Below are 19,948 nucleotides of genomic sequence, written 5' to 3' on the forward strand. Positions count from 1 at the left end.
GCCTAATAAAAACACTTGGAAATCATCCTGGTTGGTCTTTCCATGTGGAAATGTGGCATAGTCACCATTCTTTTTCGGCTTTCCTACCCACACAGGGGTGCTGCAGCAGCCTTTTTCTATGAAGCCCTCATAGCTTAGTTGTGGCTTCACACTACTGTCACAGGTGAGCCTGTTATGTATAGCTATACACATTTTTACCACAGATAAGACCCTATATGTGCTCCTGGTCTCTTTAAAGATATTTATTTAACTTTATATCTAGACAAAAATAGACCCTGGAGGCAGCACTTCAATAATGTGTTCCAAGGTTGGTTTATTTAGCCCATAGCAGAAGCAACATGTCGATTCTGAAGTGTGAACCTTTTACACACTTCTGAACAGAAACATACATCTGACCACCATGCAGGGGGAACCCAGGTCCAAATTCAGGCCCAAATTTTGCATTTGTGCCCATCGGATTTTAGTTATGCCACTACATTTCAGAGCTTCATTCTCACAATCCATGGCAGTCCTAATGGATTGGAGAGTTATCACAAGAGATAGGACTTTAGTTATGCCACTACATTTCAGAGCTTCATTCTCACAATCCATGGCAGTCCTAATGGATTGGAGAGTTATCACAAGAGATAGGACTTTAGTTATGCCACTACATTTCAAAGCTCCATTCTCGTAATCTGCGGCAGTCCTAACGGATTAAAGAGTCATCACAAGACATTGGATTCTAGTTATGCCACTACATTTCAAAGCTCCATTCTCGTAATCTGCGGCAGTCCTAACGGATCAAAGAGTCATCACAAGACTTTGGATTCTAGTTATGCCACTACATTTCAGAGCTCCATTCCTGCAATCTGTGGAAGTCCTAACAGATCGAAGAGTCATCACAAGACATTGGATTCTAGTTATGCCACTACATTTCAGAGCTCCATTCCCGCAATCTGTGGAAGTCCTAACAAATAAAAGTCATCATATGACATCGGACTCTAGTTATGCCACTACATTTCAGAGCTCCATTTTCACAATCGGTGGAAGTCCTAACGGATCAAAGAGTTATCACAAGATAGGTGACAACTTTCCATGTTAAGTGAAACAAATATGATTTAGGTTTTCTACTTTGTACCTTTCATTTTTTCTGTAGCCCATGTTATTTAATCAGTTTTCTAACTTTAGTTAATATCACTAGGGAAATAGCTGAAGCATTTGCAAATATAATCCTAAACATATTTCCACAGTATTTTTGGTCATGAATACAAATTTAAGTATGTGAATTATTCATCTGTCTTGATGAGAATTATAAGGAAGTTTTATGCAGTCTGTGGGTCAAAGTTTTTAGCAGAATACATTGATATGATTCACCAAAACCCACATGCTAATTTGATGTGAGCACAATCTGCACTAATTAGACTTAATAAGAAGATGCCGAATGTACACTAGCTACTATGGAAGATTATATAAGGACATAATTAGAATGCAATATGTCAGTTGTTTACAGGTGGTGTATTTATATCAATGAATAACGTGAATGTGAATATCTATAAATGGCGTGAAATAAAATACATTTACAGTATATAAACAGGATCTGTCACCAAGATAGACCTCTAAAATGATAACATCTATTAGATGCTCTAATAATACAACCAACCTAATGGTGGAGATGCAATTTTAATTGCTAGCAATGTTAGATTGAAATAATATATTCCATAACAATTGTGGTAATTCTTATACTAGTCCCGTTGGGTTTTAGTTACTATAAAAACTTTGAGATTAAAAAAAGTGCTGGATCATTGAGCAGCTCTACTGCCAAATTAAAGGGATTTATCCATTGACCTTAGTTATCTTCAGTTTTTACAGGGTTTTTGCATAGTCTGCTGAAGAACACCATGAACTCCGAAACTGAAGTTATACTATTCTTACTTTACATATGTATGTGCTCTATGAACAACATAAGTTATGTCAAGAAAGTTAACCCTTTCACCCTCAGGTGATTCTCCTTTGTTCGTTTTTTTGCTCCCCTTCTTCCGAGAGCGGTAACTTTTTTATTTTTCCATCAATCTTGCCATATAAGGGCTTGTTTTTCACGGGATACGTTTAAATGAAACCATAAGTTTTACCATATAGTGTATTGGAAAGTGGCAAAAAAAATTCCAAGTGTGGAAAAATTGCAAAAAAGTGCAATTGCATAATAGTTTCTGGGATATTTTATTCAACATGTCCACTATATGGTAAAACAGATGTGTTGGTTTGATGCCTCAGGTTAGTATGAGTTTATGGACACCAAACATGTATAGGTTTACTTTTATCTAAAAGGTTAAAAAAAATTCTGAAGATTGTCCAAAAAAAGTGGCGCACTTTTTGCACCATATTCCACGACCTATAGTGTTCTCATTTTTCGGGCTATGGGGCTCTTGATGGCTTATTTTTTGTGTCTCGAGCTGAAGTTTTGATCGCTTGTTATTACATTTTGCGCAAAGTATGCAGCGACCAAAAACGTAATTTTGTCGTTTGGAATGTTTTTGCCTCTATATTGTTTGCCAATCAGATGAATTGATTTTAAATTTTGATAGATCGGGCATTTCTGAATTCAGCAATATCAAATGTGTGTATATTTTTTATTTTTTTAGTTCTTTAGTTTTCAATGGGGTGAAAGGGGGATGATTTCAACTTCCAGTTTTTTTTATTCTTTTTTAATTTTTTAAACCTTTATTTTTACTTTTTTTATTTCACTAGTCCCCCTAGGGGACTATAAGGATCAGCAGACTGATCGCTCATATATTTCTGTTGATCACAGCTATACAGTTGTGATCACCAGAAACACTCATCTCTTGTAACAGAGGCTGCTCTACCAGCTGTTACAGTAAGCGAGTCATATAAGTTACAGGAGTCATCACATGACCCTGTGCTACCATGGCAATGACTGGCTCGCAATGATCACGTTACGTTGCCACCGATGGTAGCGGGTAAGTGCATGTTTAACATCACGGGCATTTAAACTGCACTGTCACAGTTTGACAGCACAATTAAAGGGATTAACAGGTGTGGGTGGATCGCCAAACCACCCATGCCTGCAAGGCACACATGTCAGCTGTTAAAATCAGATAACATGTGCAGGAATCACTGCCGGCTGCCCGCAGCAGCCGGAGGTGATTACCCCTTGATGGTTTAGGATGTACTGGTATGTCTTCGGTCGTTAAGGCGTTGTCTGGGAGTAACACAATGATGACCTCTTCAAAGAAGAGCCATTGAGGGCCAACACCATGCTCCCCTACACACATATGATGTCTGCTTCTTAAGCATACAGTTATAAGAATTGCATGGACAGGAACATTATTAAGTGTCCGCTGCCAAGTAGTGCAGTCTTTTCCATATCTCCCTTTTGAGTAATTCTAAACTCAGACAGAATATTACCTACCTTATTAATTTCCATGCGCAACTGTTCATTGTTGGCACTTGCAGCTCGTTCTGCTGCCTTTTTTTGCCTTTGTGGTCCCCTACCAAAAAATATGTAGTTGACTAAAGCATATTCCAACAAAGCCATAAAGACAAATACAAAACATCCCATAAGGTACATGTCAATGGCTTTCACATATGGGATTTTAGGTAGTGTTTCCCGAAGATGAGTGTTGATGGTGGTCATGGTCAGTACGGTGGTGATTCCTAGAATAAAAAATGTTAGATTATTTCTTTGAATTCATCCACTGAATAATTGTCAGAAATGTTTCATAAAGAATATGTTAAAGGGAATTAGTCAGCAGGTTTTTGCTATGTAATCTGAATACAGTAAGCTGTAAGGGTTAACATAGAGATTTCAGCCATGTGTCTCTTATCACAAAATGTGTTATTTTTACCTTGAATGTTAGTTTAAGTTTCCGTAGATTTATTATTAGTCGGACTAAGGAACTCGTGAGCTCAAGTACAACTACACCCCCTCTGTGATTAGCAGCTTCTGTCTAGAAATGTACACTGAGATCCTCATGTCAGTGGGGGCAGCTTTTTTAGTGCTGTTTCTTTGCTAAAACTTAAATTTTTGATAGTGTCAGAACGGTTGCACCCAGTAATACATCCAATACATCTTTGGATTCAGAATCTCTTTGCGTACATCATGCTGCTCTCAGATGATGTAGCAAAAAGCTGCTGACAGATTCCCTTTAATTAACTACAGTTATACTATACGTACTATACTAATACTGTAAAAGCACCTGGGATGAAGAAACAAATAGAAATGCCATAGCTCCACCAAAATTTTTACTTCAAAATATAGCATCAGATTGTCAATCAAATTCATGTTGATACAAAATGATACTTTATATTGTTGCCAAATGGATAAACAGGATCTCTTAGGTGAGAATAAGCTATAAGATCAGTTGTGAGACTGAGGAACAATTATTATGCCTTTATGTTTCACTTAAAGGGATTCATCACAATTAGAAAAACTTATTTCTTCCTTCTAAAAAAAACAACCCATCTGTCTATGGAATTGGGCACCTTGCAGTAGAGCTCCATTTGAGTGATGGTGCCGAGACTTAGCTACACACAACCTGAGAAGAGTTATGGTATTCTTTCTGAAAGAAAACAGCCATTTTTTTCTAATCTTGGACAATTCCTTTACAGGCTTATTTCAATTGTATCAATTGACATCATATTATCAAGCCATGCTGTCACTTACTGACTGGTAGGGACTGTAGATAATACGTAAAATGCTATAAAAGCTGATTTTTGGGAGTTGCTGGGATACAGCATGAGAATATACTATGCCTTACATTGTAATATTCCACTAATTGTGCAATGAACTGAAATGAAGTTAAAAAAAGAGACTGTGCCATGTGCCATATAGTGATCCCTTCTACTTTTCTTGGCACATTGACATTGGTGTCCAAGCATAATGCAATCAATGCAATTCAACCGTTATCACTTTGTTGGTTAAAAGTCTTTTATAACTACAGAAAGGAGGTTGCCCCAATATTATCACTATGTTCAAGGGCGACCCTGCGTCAATGTCCAAGCAGCTGGCTTAGAGTGGCCTTCAATTATGAAGTCAGTTTACGCTCCTTTCACCACATTTTCCAGATCATAATATTTTGCTGAGGTGTATTATAGGGGTTGTGCACAACTCCGATATTTATATCCAATCCCTTTGTTAAAAAACTGCTTTCTTTCCTGAATTAATATTTCAAGCACTTATTGATTCTTCGAAAAGGAAGTGTGTTCAATAGTGAATCAAGAAAAACCTTCCAGAAAACCCTTATGGCCAGATGACATAATACTGAATAAAAATGGATCAGATAGGTTTATAACTGGATTCTTGAAAGACAGCAGACAATGTTTTCAGGGAGAAATCAGAAAGGAATGAGAAAAGTGAGAAATTGTACAAAAATATATATTTTATACACTGGTAAAGAAGAGTAGATTCTCATCTGATTTAAAGTTGTGATGTCTGTACTTGAGGAATAACACGATCTTTGGCCAGTACATGACATACATTTTTCTTTTGCTGTTAAAGCCTTAGTTTTTTCTTTTATTGTGTGACTTTTTTCCAGGGGCAGACAAGGCAATTAACCTGGGAGCTGTTGGTCCGGGGCGCCGACGGACCAGGTGATGCAAGTGTCCATGATGTCTCCCAGATGGTTGCATTTTGTTAGCCCTTGTAGTGGGATTCAGCCGTTCTTTGTATTAAATGCAGAACTCATTGACTTATTTATATTTTTCTGAGTCATTTGTTTTTATTTCTTTATTGAAATGAATCCTAATTTCTTAAGCCCTCTCGGTACTAGGCTTTATTGATGCATCTTGTACTGCCCAAGCCTTTCCAGTAGCGGTCATAAGATGACTAGAAATGAGCAAACCCACTGAAGTCTGTTGATTAAGCCAGACTTTAGAGAGAGTTCTGCTTTGGACCAGAACCTCATTGGAAGTCCCTGATTGGGTAGTTCGGCTCTCCACCCACATACAGCTAATTTTACCCCCAGTAAACACTGTAAGCGGCTTGCACAGGTCTGACCACCGAGTGTACCTGAGCACAGCGATAGACACGCAAGTGGTTTGCATATGTAAAGCATCTGAACTTTGAACTCGAAAACTGATTTTTTTGTAAAGTCTTTGATTGGTACCAACTCTAAAGCTTAAAGCTTGAGTTTACTCATCTCTAATGATAACTACTCAATCTGCTCAAACAGGGGACGGGGGAGTGGGGGAAAAGTGCCACATTGAGTTCTTATCCCGGGTGCCTGAAAACTCAGATCCACCTCTGCTTTACTCTTTCCAGTTTTTCCCTTCTCTCATCTTAAGGCAGAAGGTGTAATATTTATAGGCAGACTTAAAGGGAATCTGTCAGCAGGTTTTTGCTACTTCATCTAAGAGCAGCATGTTGTAAGCAAAGAGATTCTAAAACTAACCATGTTTAACTTAGATTACTAGGTGTAGCCATTCTTCATAACTTAGTGTAGCAGAGCTGGGAGCTGTCCCGCCCACACCAGGCTCCCAATACAGATTGTGCATTGATTGTGAGGTGTCAATCAGAGTAGGGTATGTGCTGGACAACATGGCAGGAGACTTTCTAGTCCACTTAAGCTAATCATAGGGTAATAAACCCTATAGTTTAGATAAACAACAGCTCACATATAAAAGAGAAGCACAGTATATATAAATATATATATATATATCTATTATATATATCTATATATATATATATATATATATATATATATATATATATATATATACAGTGCCTTGCGAAAGTATTTGGCCCCTTGAATTTTTCAACCTTTTCCCACATTTCAGGCTTCAAACATAAAGATAACAATTTTAATGTTATGGTAAAGAATCAACAAGTGGGACACAATTGTGAAGTTGAACAAAATGTATTGCTTCTTTTAAACTTTTTGAAAAATAATAAACTGAAATTCAAGGGGGCCATGTCACACAGCTAGATCAATCAATGTGTGAATGAAGGACCACCACATCAAAATCCTGTCATGGCCAGGCCAATTTCCAGACCCGAACCCCATTGAAAACCTCTGGAACGTAATCAAGAGAAAGATTGATATCTCACAAGTCATCAAACAAAGAAGAACTGCTTACATTTACAGGAGTGGCATAAGGTCACCCAAAAGCAGTTTGAAAGACTGATGGAAAGTATGCCAAGATGCATAAAAGCTGTGGTTAAAAATCATGGTTATTCCACAAAATATTGATTTCTAAACTCTTCCTGAGTTAAAACAGTATTATTGTTAGTTCTAAATTATTATGAACTCGTTTTCTTTGCATTATTTGAGGTCTGAAAGGAATGCATTTTTGGTTATTTTGACTACTTCTCATTTTCAGAAAATAAATACAAAATGTATTGCTTGGAAATTCGGAGACATGTTGTCAGTAGTTTATAGAGTAAAAGAACAATTTACATTTTACTGAAAAATATACCTATAAAGTGAAAAATCAGAAAAAGTGACAATTTGGAAGTGGTCTCTTAATTTTTGCCAGAGCTGTGTATATGAAAAAAATATATGTCTAGTACAATAATGATGTAAAATCATCATGTCGTGTAGTGAGGCTTCCTTATGCCAGTTGCTATGAGAACAAAATCATTGAACATGAAAAAGTTAGTAGGATAAAACATTATCGACTGCACAACCGTGCAGTCGATAATGTTTTATCCTACTAACTTTTTTCATAACTTGGATATTTTGATAGACCTTAAACCTTTACAATTGTTCTTCCTCGAATTGGACAGAAAAGGTCCCATCCCCTCTGTTGTTAGTTATAATCACAGCAGGTAAGGTAGGTATATTTGCACTTTCACATTTTAGTCCATTACTGTTGTTGGCCACCTGCTATACAGTAAAAGCTTAGTCTACTTTTCACTGAGAGCTAATTAAACGTTTTGCAATAGTGATGTCCACCAGGCTACCAAATCAGAGTTTTCTCTTTTTATACTTTAGAACTGTTTGTATATGCATTCCAAGTTCTATGATCTAATTTTATCATGGGTGTGTCATGGTTGACAGACAACCCTGTGGTGTCCGGCTGCAGAAGGTCACTGAGTTTGGTTGCACAAACTGCTCCTTGATATTCCATCCCTTTCTCTGAAGTGTGAATGCAGTTTTGTGTGTCTTCTCTGTTAGTGTTTACTCTTTTGCCTTTAGGACCCTGCGGAGATCTTTTCTTTTCAGCTGCTAATTATTATCCCACACCCTCTGTGTCTTTATATACCTGCATTTCCCCTTGGTATGTTGCTGATGATAGAGTTAAGTTTTTATGCGATCCTGATTGCAAGCAGTTGGCTTTTAATCATCTGAAGAAATCTTATATGTTGCTCGTCCTCTCCCTAGCTCATCTTGGAGATAGGCTGTTTATTTGCTTTCCCCTGTATGTTTTGCTTGTATGTTCTTTAAAGTGAACCTGTCAGGTGCAATATGCACCCAGAACCACGAGCAATCCAGGGTGCATATTGCTAATCTCTGCCTAACCATCCCTGTATACACAAGCATAGATAAAGAGATCTTTAGAAAAAGTATTTTTATCGTATGCTAATGAGTGTGATGACTAGTCCCCTGGGCGTTAGTTCACCTGTCTAGTCGGCTCCATTAGCATATTAGTACACCCCTGTGGGTGTGCTAACATGCTAATGAATACGCAGCCTCAGTGGATGATGTCACTCACCTCTCCGCCACCATCGCTGCACTGACGCTTTATTATGGTTCAGCACACATGACCCCGGAGTTTCGGTCATGCGCACTACTTCAGTTTTGAGCCAGGATGCGTACACCCGGCTTTATCGTGCGCATGACCGAAACTCCAGGGTCATGCGCACTGAGCCGAAATCCAGCGTCGGTGCAGTGATGGCAGTGGAGAGGTGAGTGAGATCATCCTCTGATGCTGCATATTCATTAGCATATTAGCACACCCACAGCGGCATGCTAACATGCTAATGGAGCCAACTAGCCAGGGGAACTAACGCCCAGGGGACTAGTCCCCTCCCTCATTAGCATAAAAAATCTTTAGAAATACTTTTTCTAAAGATCCCTTTATCTATGCTAGTGTATACAGGGACGGTTAGGAAGGGATTAGAAATATGCATCCAGAACTGCTTGTAGGTCTGGTTGCATATTGAACCTGACAGGTTCCCTTTAAATCTTAGTGGGGCTGACTAGCACTCATCTAGCCCATTCATTATCTAGAGCCTAGTTCAGGATCAGTCAGGGCCAGGTATCCTGCTCGGCACATAGGTGTGGAACCTATCTAGGGTGGTCAGGGGAGCCAGGGGCCAACAGAAGGTTTTATGAGTGGTCACCATCTCCCTCTCTTCTAGACACAGGTTGCCCCTCTTCCCTCTCTTGCCATTTCATCATTCACTCAGTATTTTCTTATACCTAGCATGACCAATATATATGTCAAAAGGAGAAATTAAACATAAAACATAAATATAAATGCTGTAAATGGATCATTAGTCTAGGTCTCCATATATGAAATGTTCTATTAACCTTTCCTTACCTAAGGCAACCCGAGCAGCAGATGCATCATAGTTGATCCAGAAGGAAACCCAAGAGAGAATTGTGATCAAAATTGAAGGCATGTATGTCTGCAAGATGAAATATCCAATGTTTCTCTTTAGCTTAAAACTAAGAGACAAACGAGGATACGAACCTGAAACCAACAAAAAAAAGTATAAAATATTATCTTTGAAGTTGCAGTGCCTATGAGCAAATTTGATACTTTTCCTGATGGCAATAAGGGCACAAAATGTAAAAGCATAAAAAATCCTAATAAACTTTGATGATCTGTATTAACTAATTAAATACCATCAGTGTAATAGTCCAAAAATGTAAAAATAAATATAAAGTTTATTACAAAGCAATGACATTATAATAGTGTTATAGTTTGTTAGTAGTGATGAACGAATAGTAACGATTTGGGTTAGGATTATTCGAAATGAATTCCAAAGTACTATTCCACGATTGGTCACGAATAACGAACCTAATGCAAGTCAATGGAGAACCCGAGCATTTTTCTGGGAAATCTTCAAGAAATAAGGATTTGAACCGGAACAATTTGTACTCGTTAATCACTATTTGTTAGTCATCCATGTCACTGACTGTATGTGCCTGTATATTGAAAACTACCATATAGAGAGAATATTTAAGTGTAAAATGTTCTCACAGGAAAATATATTTCCCTCTGAAACACAATTTTTGTCTGTTTAATTCAGATTTTGTACGAAACATCAAAGGTTAAAAATTATTCCAAAATTGTACTTTTGTGATATTTCTAGTCTTGCTGTCCCAAAAAGTAAATAAACTATGAAACTCCCTTATTAGATGTAAAAAAAGCAACAAAAAAGAGGAATAAATATCATTACTTACAGCAAAGATGGAACTGCAGCTGTATATTACCTAGGCCAAAAACTACTACTCCAGAAGGATACAGCTAAACCCCCACTAGGTGGAGGCATCACAGGTGCAGGAAGAGCAAATTACACACTCACTTCCAAGGATTGGAGGGGGCGATTGCTAGATGATAAAACTGAACACTGATGGCTTGCATAGAGCACTGTTCACACATGCAGATGGCACAGTCACAAACCCGCAGCCTATTAGGCGACACCCATACTATTAGATCAGGCGGGCTGCCAAGCCGTACCCCATCTGTGCATCATACAGGGACAGGAACTCTAATATGCAAGGCCTAACAAAAAGGGGGGGATGATGTGGGTATTGATGTGCATATACGTACCATCTTGTATTCTGGATTTTTGCACTTTTTTATGGTTATGTCCTGCCATCTTTTATTCTGCCATTATTTTTATGTTCCTTCGTGCATCCTGATTTTCGTACATGTGTGCATGCTTACATCTATATATGAGCTCACATGCATGACACATGTATGTGATATGTGGTAACTTTGGATTTTATTTACACATGGATATTATATTATGACCCCCTTTTTTTTTTTTTGGAATGGGAGTTTCCCTTTACATAAATGTATATATTAAATTTACATATATATTCCTGCATGCAAGCATGTATTTTATATCCGGTATATACGCAGGAGTATATTATCATTTGTTGTTTTTTTATTTAAATACGCATGCATTATTTATATATGCATTTCTTCCTATGTACGAAGATTGGGTGCATACATGTATTTTTTGCCTGTGTATTTATATGTTTTTCCACCATAGACCTATATGGTATTTATTTATAGATTTGATATAGATGGATCCATTCTTTCCTTTTTACCTACTGAAACCTCCGGCTGCATTTTCCTACACCTGTGTAACGAACACACCCCTCTCCACCACAGTTTCCTGTTTTTTCATGGTGGAAGTACTTATATATTCTGTCCAGAGCCGCATACAGGTACTTATGATTAAGGACCCTTTTGTTTTTATGATATAGGTCCGAAACGCGTAAAGTTTCACCTGTATGCAGATTATACCCTTGTGTGATGTTTTTCCAGGAATGACTATTTTAAGGAAATATCAATAAAGTAATTTTTTTATATTTTATTGGATTTGTGCTGAGCCGACTCTTTCATCACTTTTTCGCCTAACAAAAAGGGGCCTGGCTGTATCCTGTGCAAAAAATATGAGGTATTTAGTTGGTGTTATGGCCATAAGACGGAAGCCTACAACTCTCGTCACGGGAACCTCATGCTTGTAGGTCCTTACACTATATATAATATAAAAAAGCAACAAAAAAGAGGAATAAATATCATTACTTACAGCAAAGATGGAAGTGTGTATGTGATTTGCTCCTCCTGCACTTGTGATGCCTCCACCTAGTGGGGGCTTAGCTGTATCCTGTTGGAGTAGTAGTTTTTGGCCTAGATAATGCACAGCTACAGTTCCATCTTTGCTGTAAGTAATGATATTTCTTCCTCTTTTTTGTTGCTTTTTTATATTGTATATAGTGTAAGGACCTACAAGCATGAGGTTCCCGTGACGAGGGTTGTAGGCTTCCGTCTTACGGCCATAACACCAACTAAAAACCCCATTTTTTTGTACAGGATACAGCCAGGCCCCTTTTTGTTAGTCCTTGCATATTAGAGTTCCTGTACATGTATGATGCATAGATGTAGTATGACTTGGCAGCCCGCCTGCTCTAATAGTATGGGTATCGCCTAATAGGCTGCCGGTTTGTGACTGTGCATCTGCAAGCGTGAATAGTGCTCTATGCAAGCCATCAGTGTGCAACTTTACCATCCAGCAATCGCCCCCTCCATATTTTGGAAGTGTGTGTGTGATTTGCTCTTTTGCACCTGTAATGCTTCCCCCTAGTGGGGGCTTAGCTGTATCCTGCTGGAGTAGTAGTTTTTGGCCTAGGTAATGTACAGCTGCAATTCCATCTTTGCTGTAAGTAATCAGAAGTTAGCAAATGTGAGTCAAACTTTAATGTTTGGTTGACACAGGGACATAATGATTGCAAAGGGCGCGACCGCAATTAGGCCCATGGAGTCAAGGGCAACGTTTTCAGTTGATATTGCCTTAGATAAAATGCATTGCACTGCAGAAAGCTGCCGGTTCCCTGCACCGCAAACGCTATACATGCAATCAATCAGAGACAGCTTATATCTACATGACCATCACGTGCGGTGAATGATGTCAGCATCATGAGCCACCCTGCCCCCTGTGCCACACAGAGGAAAGGACACCGCACCCCGTGGGGGTATCCTCATTAAAGCAAAAATTTATTAGTTTAGCTTTTTTGTAATAATTGAAAAAGCTCTTTATGGGGGCTTCCTACCACGTTTTGTCCTGTTATTTGACCCACAATACAATAGAAAGGTTTTTTTTTGGTAACCGTCTATGCAGGTTATAGATTTGATTATTGTATATATCAGATTAATTAGTTTTTTTAATTATTCTCCTTAATTTTGAAGTATAAATGACAATATACAGTAACAGAAAATACAGTACCTGTAGAGAATACAACGTTTTTTGAGAGAAGTTTGTAGTCTACAATAGAAAATTGCGGCAATTCAATTCTATCAACTCCGGTGACAGCGTGGTTGTCCCCTCGCCAGTAAAACTCAATATCATCAGTGGTATAGCCATCTGAAATACAAAATGTAAACATAATCATACAGCTAAAATAGACAATGGTGCTAACAATAATACTAGATAACATACAAAATTCTAGTACCGAGTAGAGAAAACTAATTTAGACTTTTGTTATGTAGTAAATGCTGATAATGCATATTTACTTTTACCTACCAATTACATTTTTGGCATAAATCCTGATCCACCAGCCAAAACATCCAAAAACTCATTAAAAAGATAACCATATATGTCCATATATCCATAATTCCCTCTAGTCTGTGGGAATTTCACAAACAACCAGAGGTTTTCTTAATAACTGATATGTTTTAAAGAGATTGCCCAATTCCTAAAATCTAATTTTGATATACATTTGATTTTAAAGGGAATCTGTCACCAGGCTTTTCCTACCCTACCTGAGAGCAGCATAATGTAGAGACATAAGGGTGCTTTACACACTGCGACATCGCTAGCGATGTCGTGTGCGATAGCACCCGCCCCCGTCGTTTGTGCGACATTGGGTGATCGCTGCCGTAGCGAACCTTATCTCTACGGCAGCATCACACGCACATACCTTGTCAGCGACATCGCTGTGACTGCCGAACAATCCCTCCTTCAAGGGGGAGGTGCGTTCGGCGTCACTGCGGCGTCACTAAGCGGCCGCCCAATAGCAGAGGAGGGGCGGAGATGAGCGGCCGGAACATGCCGCCCACCTCCTTCCTTCCTCAATGCCGGTGGACGCAGGTAAGGAGATGTTCGTCACTCCCGCGGCGTCACACATAGCAATGTGTGACGCCGCAGGAGCGGCGAACAACCAGCGGCATGCACCACCAACGATGTTTAGAAAAGGAGTGACATGTCAACAGTCAACGATTTTAGACGTTTTTGCGATCGTTGCACGTCGCTCCTTGGTGTCACACGCTGCGATGTCGCTAACGGCGCCGGATGTCCATCACTAACGACGTGACCCCGACGATATATCGTTAGCGATGTCGCAGCGTGTAAAGCAGAGGTTCCCAACTCCAGTCCTCAAGGCACACCAACAGTGCAGGTTTTCAGGATCTCCTTAGTTTTGCACAGGTGGTAATTTAATCACCTGCACTGGTGATGATTCCAACCCCTGTGCAATACTAAGGCAATCCTGAAAACCTGCACTGTTGGTGTGCCTTGAGGACTGGAGTTGGGAACCTCTGGTGTAAAGCACCCTATAGACTCTGATTCCAGCGATGTGTCACTTATTGAGTTGCTTGATAAAATCACTGTTTTCTCTGCTACAGATCTAGCATTTATCTGAATGTTGAGCTCTGTATAACCCCTCCCATTTTCACTGATTGACAGCTGTCTGTCCATATACAGTGCACACAGAAAGCTGTCACTAGTGGTGGGGCAGAATTATACAGAGCTCATGGATATGCTTGACTACCTTTCAGCAGTTTTACTAGTCCTATAATGACAATCTTCTCATAAAAACTTAACTTTGCAGCCCAGTAAGTGACACATCAGTGGAATCATGGTCTCTACCCCTACATTAGGCTGCTCTGAGACTAGGATGCAAAAACATGCTGAGAGGTTCCCTTTAATATGATCATAAAAAGATCATTATTATACTTTTTCCAAAGATGTTCCGATCTTCAGGTATCAGCTTTGGTACTTATTTTGACAGCTTCACTTCCTACCCTTTGCTTGTTGTCAGGATGTCACGGTCGTCTCTCTGTTGTTGGAGGCTAGTGACAGCTTTATGACTGGAGCCTCTCATCTCCATCTGGCTTTCTACATTTAAACGTTGTTTCGTTTCTTGTAGTACTGAAATGGTTAATGTCAGTTTTGCTGCTAGCAGCTTTTCCAGCAGTTCCTAGCTGAGTATTTCAGCTGCAGTAGCTTTGTAGCCATGCCCCTTCATGTCGAAATAGAGTTGTTCCCAGCAATCCTTGCTGAAGATACAAATCCATTTGTATACTGGCCTCCTTGGTGGAAGGAGCTGAGGAGTGTTCCAGAAACTGGACTTTATCTTTTTTGTTGCTGTTTTCTCCTGTTTGTCTTACATTTCCTTCTGTTATTTCAGTGCAACAGTGGGGCTAGCGTCTCCCACCTGCCAACACACTAGCTAGGGCAACTACAGGATTTTTTTTTTGGGTGCACACTACATCCACTCATGCTGATGTTACCCCTAATGCAAGCAGTTCAAACACTGCAAGTGGCTTACACTAGGATGAGCACCGAGCGTACCTGAGCACAGCGATGCTTGTACGAGTGGTTTGCATACATAAGCACCCGACCTCCGAACCCGAACTGTTTTTTGGTACCAACACAGAACACTGAATGTCGGGTTAGTTCATCTCTATTTCTAATACATCGTATCTGAAAAATATGCTTCTTTCTTCACTTATGAACAAAATCTTCACTTTCGCCCCTACTTACTAAACTCAAGGAGGTATCAGATTAAAGCAGCCTATTAACACTAGAAGTCCCAGGAATTGCGAGCTCCATAGGGTTCCAATGGTAGAAATGTTAAATGACCCCTCTCTGGGACTTCTAGTGTTAAACTCTATAGAAAGAGGAAGGAGAAAAATGAGGGAGAAGTGAAAGTGAGGAGCAGAGTTGAGGTGCAGATAAACACAGATATTGCTGTAACTTTCTAGTAAGTGATTATCTCATCTTAGTGTTTCTCAGTGCTGCTATATAATGTCCTCCTTACTAATGCTGCTTCTGGGTATGTGTTCAGTGATAAATCAAAGCAGCCAGTCTCTAACTATTAGCTCAGAGCCAACAGTAAACTACAGATAGAGCCTGCAGAGGGAAAACCTGGTGAAAATGCAGGATAAATCTCATAAAATGACCAGAAATAGCGTTATTTCTCATATATACACATGAGAGCTTATAGTTAAAGGGAACATATCATGTCCAAAAATGCTACTTATCTGGGAATATAAAGTTACTTGGCAGGTAAATAGGCAATGACCACGACGATTAGAGATAAGTTAGTGCAGGGAGGATATAAATTCATTTTCAACCTGTAGCCACTGCTCCAGTAAACAGGATTTTATTACTGTTTAATGGCAGATTAACCCCTAAAGGACGGAGCCAGTTTTGTCCTTAATGCCCAGGCCATTTTTTGCAATTCTGACCAGTGTCACTTTATGAGGTTATAACTCTGGAACGCTTCAACGGATCCCGGTGATTCTGACATTGTTTTTTCGTGACATATTGTACTTCATGATAGTTATAAATTTAGAACGATATTTTTTGCTTTTATTTGTGAAAAAAATCGGAAATTTGATGAAAATTTTGAAAATTTTGCAATTTTCAAACTTTTAATTTTTATGCCCTTAACCCAGAGAGTTATGTCACACAAAACAGTTAATAAATAACATTTCCCACATGTCTACTTTACATTAGCGCAATTTCTGAAACAAAATGTTTTGGGGTTAGGAAGTTAGAAGGGGTCAAAGTTCATCTGCAATTTCCCATTTTTTCAACAAAATTCACAAAACCATTTTTTTAGGGACCACATCACATTTGAAGTGACTTTGAGAGGCCCAGGTGACAGAAAATACCCAAAAGTGACACCATTCTCAAAACAGCACCCCTCAAAGTACTCAAAACCACATCCAAGAAGTTTATTAACCCTTCAGGTGCTTCACAGGAACTAAAGCAAAGTGGAATGAAAAAAAGCAAAAAATAAAATTTTACCTAAAATGTTGCTCTACCCCAAATTTATTCACTTTTAGAAGAAATAACACAACAAAATGAACCCCAAAACTTGTTACCCACTTTCTTATGAACGCGCCAACACCCCACATGGGGTCAGAAACCTTTGTTTGGACAAATGGGAGGGCTCGGAACAGGAGCAGCAATATTTGAATTTTGGAAAGCAAATTTGGCTGAAATAGATTGCGGGCACCATGTTGCATTTACAGGTCCGCTAAGGTACCTAAACAGAAGAAACCCCTCACAAGTGACGCCATTTTGGAAAGTGGACCCCTCAAGGCTTCTATCTAGGGGTATAGTGAGCATTTTGGATCCACAGGTACTTCACAGATTTTGATAACGTTACATTGTCACATTGAACATTTTCATTTTTTTCTAAAAAATGTTGCTTTAGCATCAATTTTTTCACTTTTTCAAGAGGTAATTCCAAAAACTTCACCCCAATGTTTGTTACCCACTTTTTTATGAGCGCGGTGATACCCCACATGTGGCCAAAAACCTTTGTTTGGATAAATGGGAGGGCTTGGAATGGAAAGAGCACCATTTGAATTCTGGAAAAGTTGAAGTAAATTGCGCGCACCATGTCACATTAGCAGGGTCCCTTGGGTACCTATACATCAGAAACCCCCCACAAGTGACCTCATTTTGGAAACTAGACCCCTCAAGGATTTTATTCAGGAGTATAGTAAGCATTTTGAATCCACAGGTACTTCACAAAAATGTTGCTAGTACAGAGTGTCAGCCTTCCTGCAGAGATGTGAGTGTTGTCCACGGGAGAACGCAGCTGCCCATGCCCACGATTTGGGTTGAGGCTGCTGTGGACTTTGGCTCTATTCTACCTGCAGAAAACACTCATTTCTGCAGCATAAATTGACATGCTGAGGCTCGGGAAGCCACGCCACCGGTCAATTTATGCTGCAGAGAGAAGAAACACAGTGGGCACGGGATTTCTAAAAATCCTTCCACTGTGCTTCTACTGCACAACGCAGCGCTATGGACGCAGGGAAAACACTCTGCGCCCAAAACACTGCAAACCCTGATTGTGGGCACACAGCGTAAAATGCTACAATGGATGAATGGATAGATGTCAAACATATATATAATGTCCACCCCCCTCTGCAGATTCTAAGCTGGCGCCCTTTAGTGCCTTTCATGTGACACTAAAGGGTGCCTAGCCTTGTATTTAGCCCAAAAGAAAAAAAAATAATTAAAATAAATGACGTGGGGTCCCCCCTATTTTTGATAGCCAGCTAGGGTAAAGCAGACAGCTGTAGCCTGCAAACCACAGCTGACAGCTTCATCTTGTCTGGTGATCAATTTGGAGGGCTCCCCAAGCTGTTTTTTTTTTTAATTATTTATAAATAAATAATTAAAAAAAACAAAACAAACGTGGGGTCCCCCCAAATTAGATCACCAGCCAAGGTGAAGCTGACAGCTGGGGTCTGGTATTCTCAGGATGGGAAGAGCCATGGTTATTGGACTCTTCCCAGCCTAAAAATAGCAGGCCGCAGCCGCCCCAGAAATGGCGCATCCATTAGATGCGCCAATTCTGGCGCTTCGCCCCAGCTCATCCCGCGCCCTGGTGCGTTGGCAAACGGGGTAATAAATGGGGTTGATACCAGATGTGTAATGTCACCTGGCATCAAGCCCAGCAATTAGTTATGTCACGGCGTCTATCAGATACCCGACATAACTAATTGACAGTAATAAAAAAAAAAAATTGACAACAAAAAAAAATTTATTTGAAAAAACACTCCCCAAAACATTCCCTGATTAGCCAATTTATTGAAAAGAAAAAAAAATCCGCTGTAATCCATTTGGACGTCCCACGTCGACTCTGGACCTTCTAGAATATGGGGGACACGTTCAGGGAACGTATCCCCCATTTTCTAGGTGTGAGGACCCTCCATTTGAGGAGAGTGGGTGCAAAGAATCTGCACCCACCCTCCCCGGGTCACAACTGCAAAGTGCCGAGCAGCAGCAGCAGCCAGCGTCCTGAACACAGGAAGCTGTCAGCTGCTCGGCACATGTGACCGGCGTCTGCTGTGAAGGAGCCGGAGGAGGGGGCCGCGGGGGATCAGCGCTCCGACAGGTATGTATGACACCGGGGGACACCGGGGAACACCGGGGGGGATAGGGGGGGACCCGGCAGGGCCTAGGGAGCAGGTTTCTGTCGCATGTGTGATGGCACATGCGACAGAAACCATAGGAACAGTGTGAATGTGGCCGGCGCGCTGCTGTGATCGGCGGTACGCGCGGCCATCTTGGATTTTCGGGAGGGGGTTGGGGGTCGGGGGGGGGCACTTTGGGGATACCGAGGGGACCGGAGGGAACCGAGAAAGAGATTTATCTCCCATCTGACATGTTTGATCATGCCAGATGGGAGATAAATCATTTTTTACCGGCGCGGTCATTTACTATAACTTGATGATCGGTATACGGTGTATACCGGTCATCACGTGACTGGGGACCGGAAAAACCGGCCCGAATCATGATCTCCAGGGTCTCAGCTACCCCCGGTAGCTGAAACCCTGGAGATTTTCTGACGCTGGGGGGCGCTATACACTTTTTTCTGCCCGCCGTTTTAAAACGGCAAAAAGGAATAAGTACCCTTTTTTGGTGCCGTTTTAAAACGTAACACGGTCGTAATGGGGTTAATCCTATAACTGTAGGTAAATAGTGATTTTGGACATGACAGGTGCTCTTTAATGTAAATTAAAGTGGCAACGGTTTACGAAATAGGACAAGTATGGTTTTCTTTCATTTCAATGTAGTTTATAAACCAAGGGCGGACACTGAAAGCTTTGGGGTCCTGCGCAAGAAATTGTGCTTGGGCCACCTTCTTTTTATAGCTACAGAGCTACAAATACACATATTTGTGTATATTCAGTACATACTGTATATATAAAACATAGTCCCCTATGTCATGTACATTACCGTATCTTACATATCGGGACTATATAATGAATTGTGGGGTGGGGAGAACGCTCTGATGGCCATATAATGAACTGTGGGGTGGGGCGCACACTGAGGACCATATAATGAATTGTGGGGTGGGGATGAGGGTATCAGGGCCATATTATGAATTTTGTTGTGGAGAGGTTGGTGTCAAGGCTATATTATGATTGTGGGGTGGGGAGAACACTGAGGACTTTATAATGAATTGTGGGGTGGGGAGGATTTCTCCACATACTTAAAGGGAACCTGTCAGGTGCA

The 19,948-nt window shown here is 40.2% G+C and overlaps 1 protein-coding gene across 1 annotated transcript in view; it reads right to left on the reverse strand.

Annotated features, from left to right (window-relative positions):
- GABRB2 (gamma-aminobutyric acid type A receptor subunit beta2) overlaps window positions 1-19,948 on the reverse strand; it is a 559,541-nt gene that overhangs the window by 9,849 nt on the left and 529,744 nt on the right. Inside the window, exons 6-8 of the mRNA XM_075344443.1 lie at window positions 12,905-13,042; window positions 9,481-9,633; window positions 3,407-3,651 (exon numbers count right to left, since the gene is read on the reverse strand). Coding sequence (XP_075200558.1) covers window positions 3,407-3,651; window positions 9,481-9,633; window positions 12,905-13,042 — 536 coding nt within the window. The remainder of the gene's footprint in view (window positions 1-3,406; window positions 3,652-9,480; window positions 9,634-12,904; window positions 13,043-19,948) is intronic.

This window comes from Anomaloglossus baeobatrachus, chromosome 4 (assembly GCF_048569485.1).
Source record: "Anomaloglossus baeobatrachus isolate aAnoBae1 chromosome 4, aAnoBae1.hap1, whole genome shotgun sequence".
NCBI classification, from domain to species: Eukaryota; Metazoa; Chordata; class Amphibia; order Anura; family Aromobatidae; genus Anomaloglossus; species Anomaloglossus baeobatrachus.